Source organism: Gossypium raimondii, chromosome 11 (assembly GCF_025698545.1).
Source record: "Gossypium raimondii isolate GPD5lz chromosome 11, ASM2569854v1, whole genome shotgun sequence".
Taxonomy (NCBI): domain Eukaryota; kingdom Viridiplantae; phylum Streptophyta; class Magnoliopsida; order Malvales; family Malvaceae; genus Gossypium; species Gossypium raimondii.
In genome coordinates, this window is record NC_068575.1 from 62,356,888 (window position 1) to 62,372,888 (window position 16,001).

The window sequence follows — 16,001 nt, forward strand, 5'->3', positions numbered from 1 at the left end:
TTAGTAATTTAATTTATTTTTACTTTTAAAAATGACATGATTGATAATTGTCGCGTGTATCTTATTCAGATGTATAATGATTAAATTTTAACAATAAAATTGATAAAATTTTTAATAAGAGGACTAATTTTCTTTTTAATATAATATAGATAGACTAATTTATCTATATTTTAAATAAGATAAGTCAAATGTAATTCTATTTTAATACTTACTTTTAAAAAGAAATATTTTTTCAAACAAGTCATTTTGGTCCTCAACAGATGTAATAATTTATGGTAGTAAAAATATTTTTACTTGACAAAAAGTAAAAAAAGCGATGCCACGTATAAAGAATAACATCGACAAGGAAGTTTCTCGACGAGACGTAACGTAGCTTCTCGTTCTTTCCTCTCTTCTTCTTCTGTTCCATTCACTTTTCCTTTGTATTTTTTTTTCTTTTCGCTCATTTTTGTATTCTATTTCCCCTTATTTGTTTCCGCAATCATCATAAAATCTGAACTTTCTAGAATTTAACAATCAGATTTCTCATCTCTGGTGAACGAAACAAACACCTTCTTTAAGGAATTATTAATTATCGTCTTTGATGGCTCCGCCGCCGGTGGAGCAAAACGGAGATGCAACGACGGGAACGGCGGAATCACAAAGGTCTATTCCGACACCGTTCTTGACTAAAACGTATCAATTGGTTGATGATCACACGATTGACGACGTGATTTCGTGGAACGACGACGGATCTACTTTTATCGTTTGGAATCCCATGGTGTTCGCTCGTGATTTGCTTCCTAAATATTTCAAGCATAACAATTTCTCTAGTTTTGTTCGTCAACTCAATACTTATGTGAGCCAAATAGAAGAATCTCTCAAATTTAGTCTTATTTTTCTTATATTCTAAGCGTGCAATTCTTTTATATATTTTTGTTGATTTTTTGTTAATTGTTTTAGGGATTTAGAAAAGTGGTGCCCGATCGATGGGAATTCTCTAACGATTATTTTCGACGAGGTGAAAAGCGACTTTTGTGCGAAATCCAGCGACGGAAGATCTCGTCGCCAACAGCAGCAGCTGTTACGGTGGCTCCGGTGACGGTTGCGGCTATTCCAATGGCGAAGCCTATTATATCACCGTCGAATTCTGGAGACGAGCAATCTCCAGTCATTTCATCGGCCTCATCGCCTTCAAGGCTGAACCAAGCAGGAACCGTTATGGCCGAGCTCATGAAAGAAAACGAAAAATTGAGGAAAGAGAACGTGCAGCTTAACAAACAATTATCAGAGATGAAGAGCTTGTGCAATAATATATTCAGTTTGATGTCGAATTACGCAAGTTCTCAGTCGGAGAACATTTCTCCCGTGCACAAACCGCTAGATTTCTTGCCGGCGAAGCGGTTATCATGGGGAGAATCAGTCGAAGAAGAAACGAGTCCGAGGTTATTCGGCGTTCCAATAGGAGGAGCGGCAAAGCGGGCCAGGGAAGAAGGAGAAGGCGTAGGGACGGAAGCGGCGACGGCAGCAGACGAAACGCAATTACAACTGCAACAGCCCGGTGGAAGTGAGATTATTAAATTAGAGCCGTTGGATTGCCAGAACCGAGGGCGCGATGATGATCGTGGGATCCAAGACGCGCCGTGGCTTCGGCAGGTGCACCGAGCGAATCAAAGGGTTTGTAATTGATTTTTCTTTTTTTGGGTTCGGGTTTTTTAGGTAGCTTTTTGGTCGGGCATCGGGTTGTGGATGATGATTACGGTGATCAGACCGGAATATTCACGTGCGAATGAAACGCACATGATTTCTGAAACCTTGAGGGAGGACCCACCCCCCACTTCAAGAACTTTCGTGGGACATCTTTCCATATATAAAATATATATATATAAATATATCTCTTTTTTTTTTTTCTTCAACTTTAAAGTCCAAAATCTTATATTTTACTGTTCTCTCTCTCTTTTTCTTTCTAATTATAAAAATTGAAAAATAGAACCCACTTTCTAGATTTTGCTTAATCCTCGAGATTAATGAAAAGAATCGATCAAATGTGTTTGGTTGGAATTAAGTTGTAATTTGACAATAGAAAGTTAATAAATGACAATGACGTGAATTTGTGAGACTTTTTTAGGTGCCGTTAACGCCTAAGATTGTTGAGTTGTTAGTCTCACGGCATAAATAACTTGTACACAATATTGATTTGTTTTGTGATATTTTGAATGAAATTAAATTTAAAAGAAATTTCTTCAAATAGAAGTAAAAGGATTTTTTTATAATCATTTTGGTAAGAAATTAACACTCACATGCATGGTAGAAATATCCATTTATTACATTCAAGCTCACCTGAAATATATGTTTTTAACTATCAGACTAAGTGCGGACACATTTATATATTACCTCCAGAGAGAATTATCCAAATAAAAGACATTTGGACTAATCAAGAAAATTCATATAAAAAGTACTTGTCGCATTTTTTAATTATTAAGATGGATAAAAAGGTGATACTTAAGAGCTAAACCTGATCATGGATTAGATCATTTAGTCTAATTTAAAGGCTTGTTCGAAAAGTGGGAGAATTTTGGCAAAAATATAGGCTCAAAAAATGGGTTGGGCAAAAAAATAAGTCCTCTCGGGTAAGTTTTTTTTGCCCCGAGCCTAGTCCGGCCCGAATTTGCAAACAAAAATTGTTCTTTTTTGTTACTATTTTGTTGTTATTTCACTATTATATTGTTATTATTTTGTTATTATTATTTGAATATTATATAACTCTTGTTTTATTGTTAATTTTGGTACTATTTTAAAGATAAATATTTGTTAAGTTACATCTATCTTAGTGTTATTTAAGTATAAAGACTTTTTTTATTTATTTATTTTCAATTTGTTGGGAAACATTTATTTTAATACTTTTAGTTTATTTGATGTATTATATTTTTAAAATTTATTTTTATATAAAAAAATTTTAACATTGGCAGGCTGAGCCGAACTCGAGTTTTAACTTTTTTATCCAAGTCAAATTTAAGTAAAAATTTAAGCCCACTTTTTGGGCCAGGTCGAGCCTAAGCCTATCAAACGAGCCTAAATTATTATTATGGGCCAACCCAACTCATGATCAGCTCTAACAGAAGTTTTGAGCACCTTGATTCATATAGTAAAATTGTTGTTAATATTTTTTTAGAAGTTATAATTTAATATAAGTTATCTTAATGTTAAAATTTTTAAAGATTTATAATTTTATTTTGATTTTTTATAAAATCAAATTATCCTATAAGTAATTTTATATTTATTTTAATGTTTATAAGTACAAATTCTTTCGAAATTGATGACTATATATCTTCCAACGATACAACAATATTAACTGATTTTTTACTTTAATTTTAATTCCCAAAACATTTGATATTAGGATAAATTTTCTCTGGTTTCAAAATTAATCCAACAAATAATTCAATCTTTAAAACACCTTCACTTTTCATAAATCATGAATTTGTAAAGGAGAAAATGGTAGAACAGAGTAAAATAAAAGTTAAATTCAGTAGCAACCATGGCGATTCAATTAAACGAGAAGCCGTAGGTAGGTCCATGATTGAAGGGGAAAACAATTGTAGATGATGGAAACCCTAAAGAGCTTGGAAACAAACGCCTTAACCTCATTTATAAAGAAGTAGAAAAAACTTGCATATTGTCTGCTCGCATGCAATGGCTTTTTGGACTTGTTTCAAAAAAGCATTCGCTAGGCCTTCCTTTTCTTGCTTTGGCGACTCCAATTTTCTTTTAAGATCCCGAGGTTCTTTTTTTTAATGCTCTTTTTCTTGGCTTTTTTCGTGGTGAGTGTGACTCAAATGTTTCAAGTCCATCCCTAGTGGGGGGGTTTTTCTAAACATATCTTGTTAATGTGAGGCTAGAGTTGGCAAAGAGTTGTATGAGATCAAGTCCCCAAATGCATTATATGGGAATATCGCCAAACTTTCTCCAGGCTTCATGTATCGTTCTCATAGTACTTCTTGGTAGGATGGTAAAAATCAAAATGCTCGATGAATTTCGAAACATATATATATCTATATATTAAAAAAAAAGAGTGTATACAGGGCAAGGTGGACGTTCTCTTTTGGACAATGGTACAAAGCGATTATGGATATTAACATTTTATCCTTGAATAGAAAAGAATAAAATGTAATAAAGTATTATAGAAAAATCTATATATTTTATGTTTAAATATTTATTTGACATTTAAAAGATTACAAATATTAAAAACAAGTATAAAAATTAAATTGAAGCGGGATTGATACATCCATCATGTATGGGAGAAATAATGATTTTCAATATTATACATCTACAGTGAATCTTTAATTTACTAAGTGATTCTTGATCAAGAAAGTTAGTAAAATAGGAGAGAAACTCACAAAATGTAAGTATATCATATCTATATTTAATAATATTATTTATTAAAATTAAATAAAAATTCATATGAGACATTTATTATTTATTCTGAGGGTGAACCATATGTGATCATAAATCTATAAATAAAAGGTTGATTTGATTATGAATCGCCTAAGGATGTAAGTTTAAGCATGTTGAAATTCGTTATTCTCTTATTTAAAAATTAGAAAGGAGCTATTAATAATTCTAAATATTATATAAAAAATAGATATAATCAAAACCTATAATAAAATTATTAAAAAAATCAACTTAGACTAAGAAAACACTTGATTGTCTGAACCCAGAAAAAAAAAACCATGCTTTCAAGGAACAAAAATCGTCTGCCCTTCATTCTCTCTCGTTTATAATTTTCCGACACGTAGTGTTTTGTTCTTTTGTTGGGTTACTTTAATATCTTCACACCGTTGAATTTTACTTCCAAAAAGACCAAAAAAACCTTTACAAAGCCAAAGTACAGTAATAAATCACTATTCTATATTTCATTCTATCCTTCTTTTATAATTTATTTTTTTAAGAAATAACTTTTAACTTCATGAATTTGTAAATTAAAATTAAAATAAAAATATTTTTCTTCAATCTTTGATATTAGTTATCAGATTGACTTAGATCTAATGTATGTTCTTCTATTCATAGTCTATGGATACTAATCTATCGTACTAATAGTCAGATCGTTGCTTGAAGATCGCTAGTCGAAACTTTTAAAAGAAAAAAACTTAATAGCCTAATGACTTAAATAAAAAACTTTTGAACAGTTTAGTAATTTGAATGAAAACTTTCGAATTCAATGATTATTTTGTAATTTTTTGAAGTTAAGTGGTCAAAACATAAATTTTCTAATAGTTTAGTGACATTGGGTGTAGTTTAGCCTTTGTGATGTTGAGTTCTAATTTTTCGGGTAACACTTGTTTTTTTTAGTTAAATTTGGTCTTCAATCTTTTAAAAAGAATCAAATTTGACCATCAATCTTTTGAAAAAAGTTAAATTATTGTTTTTTCTAACGGAATACTAATTAAAATATTAAAATTTCAAACATGACGTGTACTTCATACTTTTTTTAACTTTTATTTTCTTTCTGAATTTTGAATTCTTTTGATTTTTAAATATTTTATAAATTTTAAATTATTTGTTAATGTGATATATGAGATAAATAATGTCATATTAGCATAAAGTGCATATAGACTATCACACTGTTTGTCACACTAATATCGCTAAAAATAATGTTTTAGATAAAATTTTATTAAAAAATATTTTGATTATTTTTGAAATTTTAATGATTAAATGTAGCTAAAATAATAATAACTAAATTAACATTGACAGGAAATAAATATTAAGAATTAAATTTATTATTATTATCACCATCTTCATATCGAAGCTATACCGATGATGTCTAAAATATGAAGTGATTGTTAAACAAAAATACTTTATACCTTAAAGTTAACGGCATATTGCCATGAAAATTTTAAGGATAAAAGTAATGTTAAGTCTTTAAATTTAATATTTTCTCAACTTAGTCTCTGCATATTTTTTTATCTATATTAATTTTAAATTTTATATTTAATCATTGAATTCAGATTTTATTAAATGTGATGATGTGATATTCTAAAATTAATTTCGTTATCACTTAAGAATTTTAAAATATATATATATAAAATATGAAAAGATATATATAAAAAATCAATTGATATGACATACCGCAACATTAAAATTTTACATCATCATACTTGAACGGAACCTAAATTTGGAACCAACCTAAAAAACTACCAAATTCCAAAATTAATGTAGAGAAAATATTTAGATCTAAAATTAAAAAAGAAATGTTTTAATTTGTATGGAGCGGATGAGTGGTTGTTAAGCCTTTTATTAAACACACGTTTAGCATAGATTCAAACCTATATTACCCTCAACCTCTATCCTCAATATTGTATTAAAAATTATCAAATTCAAATACTAAAACTCAATGTTAAATAATTTTTGAGCTTGAACTTGACAATTGTTTTTATATTGGGGCTTAAATTTTTTAATAAATCCTTAAAAACCCTAAAATTTAGATTTCAATGCCGTAAGAATTACCATGAGACAAAAAAAAACTAAATTCAAACGTCAAAGAGCAATTTAACCCTAAAACCTATCGAAACTTTAAACATAGCGTCAAAAGAAGTATGCGAACTTCAACGGATTTCATGATCAAGCATTCAAATGAAGTGGGGTCATTGCTTTCCTTAGCCTTTCATTTTTTTATCAATAAAATAATAAGTTAAACATTTAATGAGTACATAAATTTTAAAGAAGCAGTCATAATGTCTAAAAATGTGGGATCTAGAAATTGAAAGCTAAGGCCCAATCAATTCCAAGGGGTAAGAATTTTGAGCCAATTCTGTGGATCATGGGTCTAAATTGACCAACCAATGCACTCTTAATATGATGAATTTTTTTATTTTTTATTTATTTAAAAATAAGTAAATTAATCATTATATATTATATTAAAGAGTAGATTAGTCTTTTTTTATTATTAAAAATCTCATTTATTCCTATTAACGTGATTGATGAAATAACCAAATAATTACAGGTGACATATTTTTTTATAAAAATATCTAATTTTTAATAAACTGATAATATCCGAACTTTTACCCATACACGTATTGAACAATGTTTTCGAAACCGTCATGAAAGTGTAACATGACAGCTCTTGAAAGTTCAAAACCAGGGACTAAATCACCGTACACTTTGTGTTAAGACCATAACGGTATGGTGAACCTTAACTCAGGTGGCTAATTTCAGAATATAACGAGCATGGTCCCTGGAGACATAGTCATCGTTAAAACAAAACAGGCTTTTTCCATGATTTTTATGTTATAATTTTAACAGTGATGATGCAATTTCCAGGCTTTCAGGTCCAGGAGGCAATTCCAGACCCTAGCCATGCTCCATTGTCGTGAAGAAACCACTTGTTTAAAAAGCATATATTTGCCTGGTTCTATGCTGATCGTCGAGGGAGCAGGTAAAAGCTAAATGTTAGTCGAAGGGAATCGGAGAAAGAAAAAAGGAACTTTTTGAGTGATTGGAATTCCCTGTCAAATGGACAAAAGAAAATTATTCTGGTGAAAATCCCTCAACAACGTGTCGAATTCAGACAGGTTTATACTATTCTCTTAGCCAAACAATATCAGACGTGTGGCAGTTCCCCGTTTCATGTTCCTTTTCCCCTGTCTAGAATTCATTCATTCATTTCCCAATGTTCGTTTTGTGCTTCGGTTAAATCACTTTCTTTTTGGCACTCAACTTTACAATTATTTCTACATTGGGGGCTCGAATTTGTTTTTGTTTCAGTTAGGCCCTAAATTTGATAATTGTTTCCACATTAGAGTTTAAACTTTTTGAAAACCCTAAAGTTCAAACCTTAAAATGAAAGTAATTGCTAAGTTCAGAAATGAACTTGGACAAAGAAAATGTGGGAACAATTACCAAGTTTAGTGTTTAACTTGGACAAAAAAAAATTCAAATCTTAATTTGAGAATAGTTACCAAATTAAGGATCCAAAGAGTGATTTAACCCTTGTTGTATATGAAAGACAAAAGATTTGTATGTGGTTGGCTGCTATGATTTCCCTACGTACAGCTGGACATATTGCTTTTCTTCTTTTAGAATACAATAAATCACTCTTGTCTCTTATTCTTTTGAATCTTATTCATAATTTGGAAAAGGAATAAAGTTATAAACCTTTATATGTCATGTTTCTGTTCAAAAGTTTAAGGGATAATGTGTGTGTGTTGCAATGTTACTGTGGAAAAGGAGAAAAATAATTTTATTCTATTAACTTATTATGATAAATTTACTATTTGGGTGAAAAAGATGTATTTAAGAAATATTATGTAAAGATAAACTATTGACCTAATTTGGATGTGATAAATGAAATATATATATTATATAAGGAATATAGAGCACGACATATATATCTAACTCGATATTTGACTCCTCGTTCGTTCTTCAACTCGCTCGCTTTTTTATGTATTCACCACTTATTCTTTATTTGTTTTTCTATGTATTCGAAAACATGTGTAATCTTTAAGGGTGTAACATGTACTCACGCATGGTGCTTAGTTACTTCTAATATGTCATGTCAATGGACCGTGCTTTATATATATAGCCTCCTTAAAGAAGGAATATATATACACACATGAGAAGTCATCAAGGGTTATTAAAAAAAACTAAAAGAATGCGGTATACTCATGTCTCCAACGTAATCGCATGGTTAGGTTATAATGTGAAAAAATAAATATATTTATATAAAATTAATGAAAATAAATAAAATTTTAGATAAAACAGTAAAATTGATGTGTTAAAATCTATTATGTAATCTTCTAGATTTTAAATAAAAATTTGAAAAATTATAGTAACATTTCTTACTTTGTAATCATGAATTTCTTTTAATCTCTATGGACTATAAACCATTTTGAATGATGCATTTTGCCTCCCATCAATATCGAATTATCTACAACATGCTGATAAGTTTATCAGCAATAATATATGATTAGTTCATAAATTATCATTTATCAAATGAATAAAATATCATTATCATTTATACACGTCAAATTTATAAATCCCTTTTTGGTTGATTTTCTAGTTTCTAATAAGGTTTAGGGTATGACATAATGCACTATATAAATGCTGAATTCCCATTTGTCCAAAGAGATATATATATTAAAGTCGAAATAAAGTTATATTCATAAGCCAAAAACGTGTTAGATTCCATATATCGTGATTTTGTAAATTTCTGTTCTTTCTGGAAACTCGATATCCACATTTTCTTCCCTCTTATTTAGTGAAGCATCTTCGAATCATTCAGCTTCAAACCCAAGCTTCCTTTTTCAAGTCCCTTTCACCCTTTTATTTAGGGATAGAAAAATTTTGATTCCATTTAACTTAAACCTTTTTAATAAATAATTTAAGGTAATTGGAATGGATTTCTATTAAAAATTTTCGAATCAAGCCCCAAAAATTTATCATGTATATTTTATATTTCATTCTTACAATCACGCGTGTCAAATTTGATGTAAATTAAAAATTTTAACTACCATTTAGTAAATATGAAGATATGTATATATATAGTATTTTAGATCAACATGATAGAGATATCAGATTGGTTCGAAAATTTACATATATGACAAATACAATTATATCAATAAATTCAACAATTAGATTATTAAAATATTATTCGTACAATGAGATATAAAGGGATGTAAATCCTATTTTAATTTTACACAAATATAAATAAATCTCTTCACATAATTTGAACTGATTTTGTATATTTTTAATTAAAATTTCTTAAAACTTTTATAATTGGGACATGATCCAACAAGAAAAAAACCATCTCATCTCGCGGCATTTCCATCCCTACTTCGATCTATAAAAATGCTTTCATACTCTTTCAAATCTATTGCATCAGAGCAGCTTCAAAACATACATACATATCGTCTTGTTCATCATGTCAAGGGTCCCTGAGCCACTTACCGTTGGGAGAGTTATAGGAGAAGTGGTGGACAATTTCACCCCAAGTGTTCAAATGACGGTAACGTACAACCCCAACAAACAAGTCGCCAATGGCCATGAGCTCATGCCTGCTGCCATCTCTGCTAGGCCTCGTGTTGAAATCGGCGGCAACGACATGAGAGACGCTTACACTTTAGTAAGTTCCACCATAAACCCTTGCATTCTACAGTCATGTATATAGTTGTTTTTCTATCTTATTTTCCTTTTGCTATCTTTGTATAGATCATGACAGACCCCGACGCTCCAAGCCCTAGTGACCCCTTCTTGAGAGAACATTTGCACTGGTTTGTATCAATATAAACTGTATATATGTTTATAATTTGTAACATTTTCAGCCATTAACGTATATTTTCTGTTGCAGGATGGTTACCGACGTTCCTGGTACTACCGATGTTTCGTTTGGTGAGTTTCGGAAACCCAATTTCAATATATATATATATGCATTTTATAATCTATGGAAATTTAGGGCTGAATTTAATCGATTTTAAACGACGACGACAGGGAGGGAAGTTGTTAGCTACGAGACTCCAAATCCGGCGGTCGGCATCCACAGATACGTGTTCATACTTTTCAAACAGAGAGGAAGAAGAACGGTGAAGTCACCGTCTTCGAGGGATTACTTCAACACCAGGAGGTTCTCGGCGGAGAACGGTTTGGGTCTTCCGGTAGCGGCGGTGTACTTCAATGCCCAGAGAGAAACTGCTGCAAGAAGAAGATAACTATGGCTGCCCCATAGACATTAAGTATAATAAAATGAAGGAAAAATTAACAATCTATTGACCTGTCCTTGGTTTAGGGATTGACACGTATGGTTTCTAGCAGATTAGTTCTACAGTTAAGAATCAATCTAGTGCGCTGTCGACTGTTGGGTTGGGCGACTCTTATTATCATGTAAGAACTAGGTTTCGGTTCTGCCTGTCTGCGTCAAAAAAACCATTCTTCGTCGCCAATGATGTTATGGTATTGGGTTATTACTATACGATGCGTTGCTATTGTCGCTTGTGTAAAATGTCTAATATTTCAACAACAAAAAATGATTTTATATTTCTTTAGTTGTATAAAAAAATATTTTTATATTTACACCTGTTAAACAAATAATATATTATTTGATGCTTGAGTTTGATTTCGATGTTCAATTTGATACTTGAATTTTTTTGTCTCAATTACCAAATTAAACACTTAAATTTAACTTCAATGATTAATTTGATACCTATATATTTTTTGAAATTAAATTCTTATCTTTTTATTAAAGCAAACATGGTGTCATTTGATATGGGTATCAAATTGAGATTAAAAATATTAACTTAAACATTAAAGTAAAATTTAGTTAACAAATGATATATTAACTGAAAAATTGATAATATAATCAAAATTATATGATGAGGTCAAGTCTCACCATACACAATTGTAATGTGTGATTACATGAGAATTATGTTACGTTCCTTCTAATTCTTTATCCGTTATGCTTTGCATTGATTTAATTTGATATTTTAGTTGCTCTTACATTACTTGATTGTATTTGTAATATTAAAACTTTAAAATAATAAAAAAACACTTACTGTTTTGTAAGAAAAATATATAAAAGAAACTGCTGCTCTTATTAGTTTCCATTTTACCACCACCATTGCTTATTACCCATTAAAAAAGAAAGAAAAAAACAGGGCGGTATCCATATTCCATGGCGTTATTAGATTTTCCTACCCAATTAAGCATGCAGCACCACTGCTTTTCTTTCAAGCACAAGTGAGTGGTGGGAGATTGCATTGAGAAGGGAGTCGAGAAGCGATCCTTAGAGTGCTGCAAAGGCAATCATGGTGCACCGATTGGAGTGCGTTACAGCAGTCAATGCTAGGGTTAGCCACAGCTGCACCGGGCACCACGAAAGGTGCGCACACGTTCAGGCTCGTCAGCTCGGTCGGGCAGCTTTGTGCATTTGTAGTATGGGTCTGCACTGCCACTGAAACCACCAAAACAAGTAGTGCTACGGCAGCGGATCGGGAACTGAGAGATACAAGTGATTTGAGACTTACCATGATTTCTTGCTGGTTTTTCATTTTTTGAGATTTATTCACTGCGATTTTTTGTATTTATAGATTGGAATTTGGGAGTTGATCAGTGTGATGATCGATTGTGTGAGTTACCTAAGGTTTTTTTAGAACAGTTGGTGGGTTCATTTCTCGTGGATGTATGACTTGGGCCAAATTTTGAAATTGAAAAATTTTTGATAACATAATTCAAAGGGATCTTAAAAATATTCGAGATTAAGTTTAAGTTTTTTTATTAATGTTTTTATATATTTAATAATTAATTTAATAACCATTTTATTTAAATTCAAACTGAGTCATACAAGTGAACAAAAAATTCTTTATTCAAGTCCAGCCAAGCTGATCACATTAGGCTAATTAATATTCTTTTTCACTATATCTTTTAATATTAGAAAAAAATCACCTTTTACTAAAGTTGGATTAGATGTAACGGTAAGATAGTTGCATCAATCTTTTAATTATTAGATTGATAGTCGAACTGATCAGACCGTTAATTTTTAGTTTGATCGTCAGTCCAACAATAAATAAAGAATTAAAAATTTTATAAACTAGTTTAATCGTGGTTTTTTTATCTCAGTTTCTAATTTAATTGGTTCGACCGACTGGTCCGATTTGGTTAAAATAACATCGGATTGTACTCTTAAAAAGAGAACTTAAGTTTGAAAACTGAAGTTGACATTGTTAACATAAATAATCACGGATTCTGAAAAGATTAGTATTTATGCACCATATATAGCATAGGAATTGAAATTTTAATGGTTAATAGATTTAATGGTTGTCGTTTGAATTAAAATTAAAATTCTAAAATTTTAAAAGCATAAGGATTAAAAATATCAAATTGAAGAATAATGATTAAATCCACTACTTACGGAACAAAATAACAAATTTTAGTCTAATGATTTATTTGTTACCATTTGGTTCATGACTAAAATTTAAAATTTTGAAAATATAGAGATTAAAATTGATCAATTAAAAATAAGAATAAAATTCATAATTTACAATATATAGACTAGTTGTAAAATTTACCACTATTTTTAAATCTTATCATTTAAGATAATGTCCTAATAATATCTCCAACACGACATTATAATAAAGGTTTAAGGTTGAGTTGTTGTTGCTTTTTTTAATAGTTCGTTGAGGTAAAAATATCATGTAAACTTTTGTATTAAAAGTCGATTGTATTTTGTTCCATTTATATCAAGAGTAAATTGAGCCTTTTATTAAACATTTCATCTAATTCTATTGTTATCATTGTAGGCTAGTATAAGGTAACATGTGACATGTCACCTGTAACTATCTGATTATTTCATTAACCAAACCGATTTTTAACAGAAGAAATGCATAAAATTTGTAACACAAAAGATGGATTTACTTTTTAATCTAATGCATAAAAATTAATTTACTCATTTTTTAAAGGGTAAACTACCAAAATAGTCACTTTTGTTTACCTCAAGTTACATTTTAGTCACTTATGTTTGAAATGTTACGTTTTAGTCACTTACGTTATCACGTTGTAACAATTTAATCACTGAGCTGTTAATTGTCGTTAATGGTGTAACGGTAAGTTGACGTGGCACGTTAAATCATCATTTCAAACAAAAATTTTAGGTTAATTTATACAATCAATCCCCATATTTTTTCGTTTTGAGCAATTTAATTTTTTCTTCTATGTTCTTTTAACTTTCTTTTTTCTTCTTTATTTTCCATTCTCTTCTGCTTCTCTTTCTGTTTTCGTCACTTCTCCATTTCTTTTAACGTAGTTTTTCTATGTTTTCCATTTGTTAAAACTAATCCCTATACTTTTATTTTTTTGAACAATTTAAATTTTTTCGAGTGAGGCGAGCTTGTGGACTAGTTTTAACAAATGAAAAACATAGAAAAACTATGTTAAAAGAAATGGAGAATGGAGGAAAACAGAGGGAGAAGCAGAAGAGAATGGAAAAAAAAAAAGAAAGTTAAAAGAATATAAAAGAAAAAAATTAAATTGCTCAGTGACTAAAATGTTACAACACGATAACGTAAGTGACTAAAACTTAATATTTCAAACATAAGAGACTAAAATGTAACTTGAGGCAAATAAAAGTGTTTATTTTGGTAGTTTACCCTTTTTATCTTTAAATCGGCTATAACTAAGGAGAATTCTAGAACATAAAACCTCTATTTGTTTAGTTAGGGCTTTACAGAGACGAAGCAGGGAAGTAAAAGTTTTGACCTTTTGAGAAAAATCCTGCGAGAATCCACTCTCTCCATAGTTTCTTCAAGCAAAACCTACGATGGCGGACGACGACTATAATGATATGGACATGGGGTTCTTCTCTATCTCACTCTTTGTTCCTTTATATGTGCTTTTAATTTGCTTTTTATGTAGTCGATTCGATAATTTGATTATATTTCCCTGTTTTTATTGAAATTCGGATAATCTAATCAAATCCAAGAAGTGGGTTTGTTTTAGTTTTCGCTCTTCGATTGTTTTGGGAATAAAATTAGGGTATGGGAAATTTTCTCTTATGAACCCTAATGTTTACAAACAACCAAACAGAGGGCAAAATTTTCTTTTTGGTTGGAACGTAGTGTGTTTCTTATGCATTGTTGCTTAAGAACTTAACTGTGGGATGTTGATATTGTTGCTGTAGATATGAGGATGAGCCACCAGAGCCTGAGATTGAAGTAAGGATTTTTTTTAAAAACTACATTGTTTGTTGTAAGAAATCGAATGTGAACTGATAAAGTTATTTACTGTGTGTTGAATTGTCTTTATGGTGAACAGGAAGGAGCTGAGGAGGATTTGGAAAACAATAACAACGATGATGTTCCTCTAGAACCTATCGAAACTGAAGACAATGTAGACCAAGATGCTAAAGACAAAACTACTCGTAAAACATCAAAGTATATGACCAAATACGAGCGTGCTAGAATCTTGGGTACCCGAGCCTTGCAAATCAGGTTTGCTTAGTAACCTTTTAGAATCTCGTGTACCTTGAATGGTTTTGATTTTGTTGTATGATTCGATAATTTTATTTGTTGTTGTTTGTCCTGATGAGCAGTATGAATGCACCTGTTATGGTTGAGTTGGAAGGTGAGACCGACCCACTTGAGGTATGATTATGTTAATGATTGCATTTGATTTTGAGTTATAAAAAGAATTTGATAACGCTGTAACCATAGGTTAGCTTAGTATAAAGTTAAGAGATTGCCACTTGGTTTTCCTACTTGACAATACATGTTTTGAATACCTATATGTATAAAACCACACTGGCTTTCAGGCTTCAGCCTTTGATTTAATATGGAATCAAGACTAAATAGATGAATTAGGGTTTAACTCTGTTAATGTCTACTATCACATTAGCGCGGAATATGGTCCACAAGCCATCTTCCTGCCAGTCCGTATGCAATATACACGTGATACTGCCGACAACAATAGATTTGGTTTTTTCTTTGCTATAACTCGATTCTTTTGCATTTATACTAGATTGCCATGAAGGAGCTTCGAGAGCGGAAAATACCCTTTACCATAAGACGCTACTTGCCTGATGGAAGGTGAGGTTTTTTTGTTTTGGAATTGGGATCTTGTTTTTAATTTACTTGCCTCCGCTTTAGTTATCCTAATGGATTAAACTTTTGGTATAACATTTCAGTTATGAAGACTGGGGAGTCGATGAGTTGATTGTGGAAGACTCATGGAAGAGACAAGTCGGAGGCGATTGATTACGTGTTCTTACTTCTCGAATTTGGTGTGTGGTATGTAAGAGTCGTGATGCTTAGATTCAGTCAGTAAATGTAAAAAAGACAATCTAGAAGGATGTCTTTGGAACCGTGGTAGTAGACTCGTTTTGAACCCTGTTGTGCTTTTCGACATTAACGTAGTTTATAATGGGAGTTTTGACCCTTTGAAACTTGTTAGAAATTGGCTATTTTGCATATAACCAAGGTGGTTATTCCTATTTACAAATAGGCTCTGCTTGTGGGTGGTTTACAAATTTTAGTTTAATTAAAAAAGAA

General features: G+C 30.8%; 4 protein-coding genes across 4 annotated transcripts; 3 read left to right on the forward strand and 1 right to left on the reverse strand.

Moving 5' to 3' along the window:
* Positions 1-363: 363 nt before the first annotated feature.
* On the forward strand, positions 364-1,871 carry LOC105801780 (heat stress transcription factor B-2a). The gene is made up of 2 exons (XM_012633062.2): positions 364-838; positions 943-1,871. Exons 1-2 carry the CDS (start codon positions 584-586, stop codon positions 1,666-1,668), a joined length of 981 nt encoding a protein of 326 aa, XP_012488516.1. The 5' UTR covers positions 364-583; the 3' UTR covers positions 1,669-1,871.
* Positions 1,872-9,861: 7,990 nt separating this feature from the next.
* LOC105801782 (CEN-like protein 1) lies at positions 9,862-11,078 on the forward strand. Its single transcript, XM_012633063.2, has 4 exons — positions 9,862-10,093; positions 10,180-10,241; positions 10,319-10,359; positions 10,459-11,078. Exons 1-4 carry the CDS (start codon positions 9,893-9,895, stop codon positions 10,674-10,676), a joined length of 522 nt encoding a protein of 173 aa, XP_012488517.1. The 5' UTR covers positions 9,862-9,892; the 3' UTR covers positions 10,677-11,078.
* Positions 11,079-11,690: 612 nt separating this feature from the next.
* On the reverse strand, positions 11,691-11,990 carry LOC105801779 (protein 108). The gene has a single exon (XM_012633061.2). It carries the CDS (start codon positions 11,988-11,990, stop codon positions 11,691-11,693), a length of 300 nt encoding a protein of 99 aa, XP_012488515.1.
* A 2,153-nt stretch (positions 11,991-14,143) lies between these two features.
* Positions 14,144-15,906, forward strand: LOC105801778 (DNA-directed RNA polymerases II, IV and V subunit 6A). Its single transcript, XM_012633060.2, has 6 exons — positions 14,144-14,310; positions 14,636-14,669; positions 14,770-14,945; positions 15,047-15,098; positions 15,472-15,539; positions 15,638-15,906. Exons 1-6 carry the CDS (start codon positions 14,276-14,278, stop codon positions 15,705-15,707), a joined length of 435 nt encoding a protein of 144 aa, XP_012488514.1. The 5' UTR covers positions 14,144-14,275; the 3' UTR covers positions 15,708-15,906.
* The last annotated feature ends 95 nt before the right edge of the window (positions 15,907-16,001 follow it).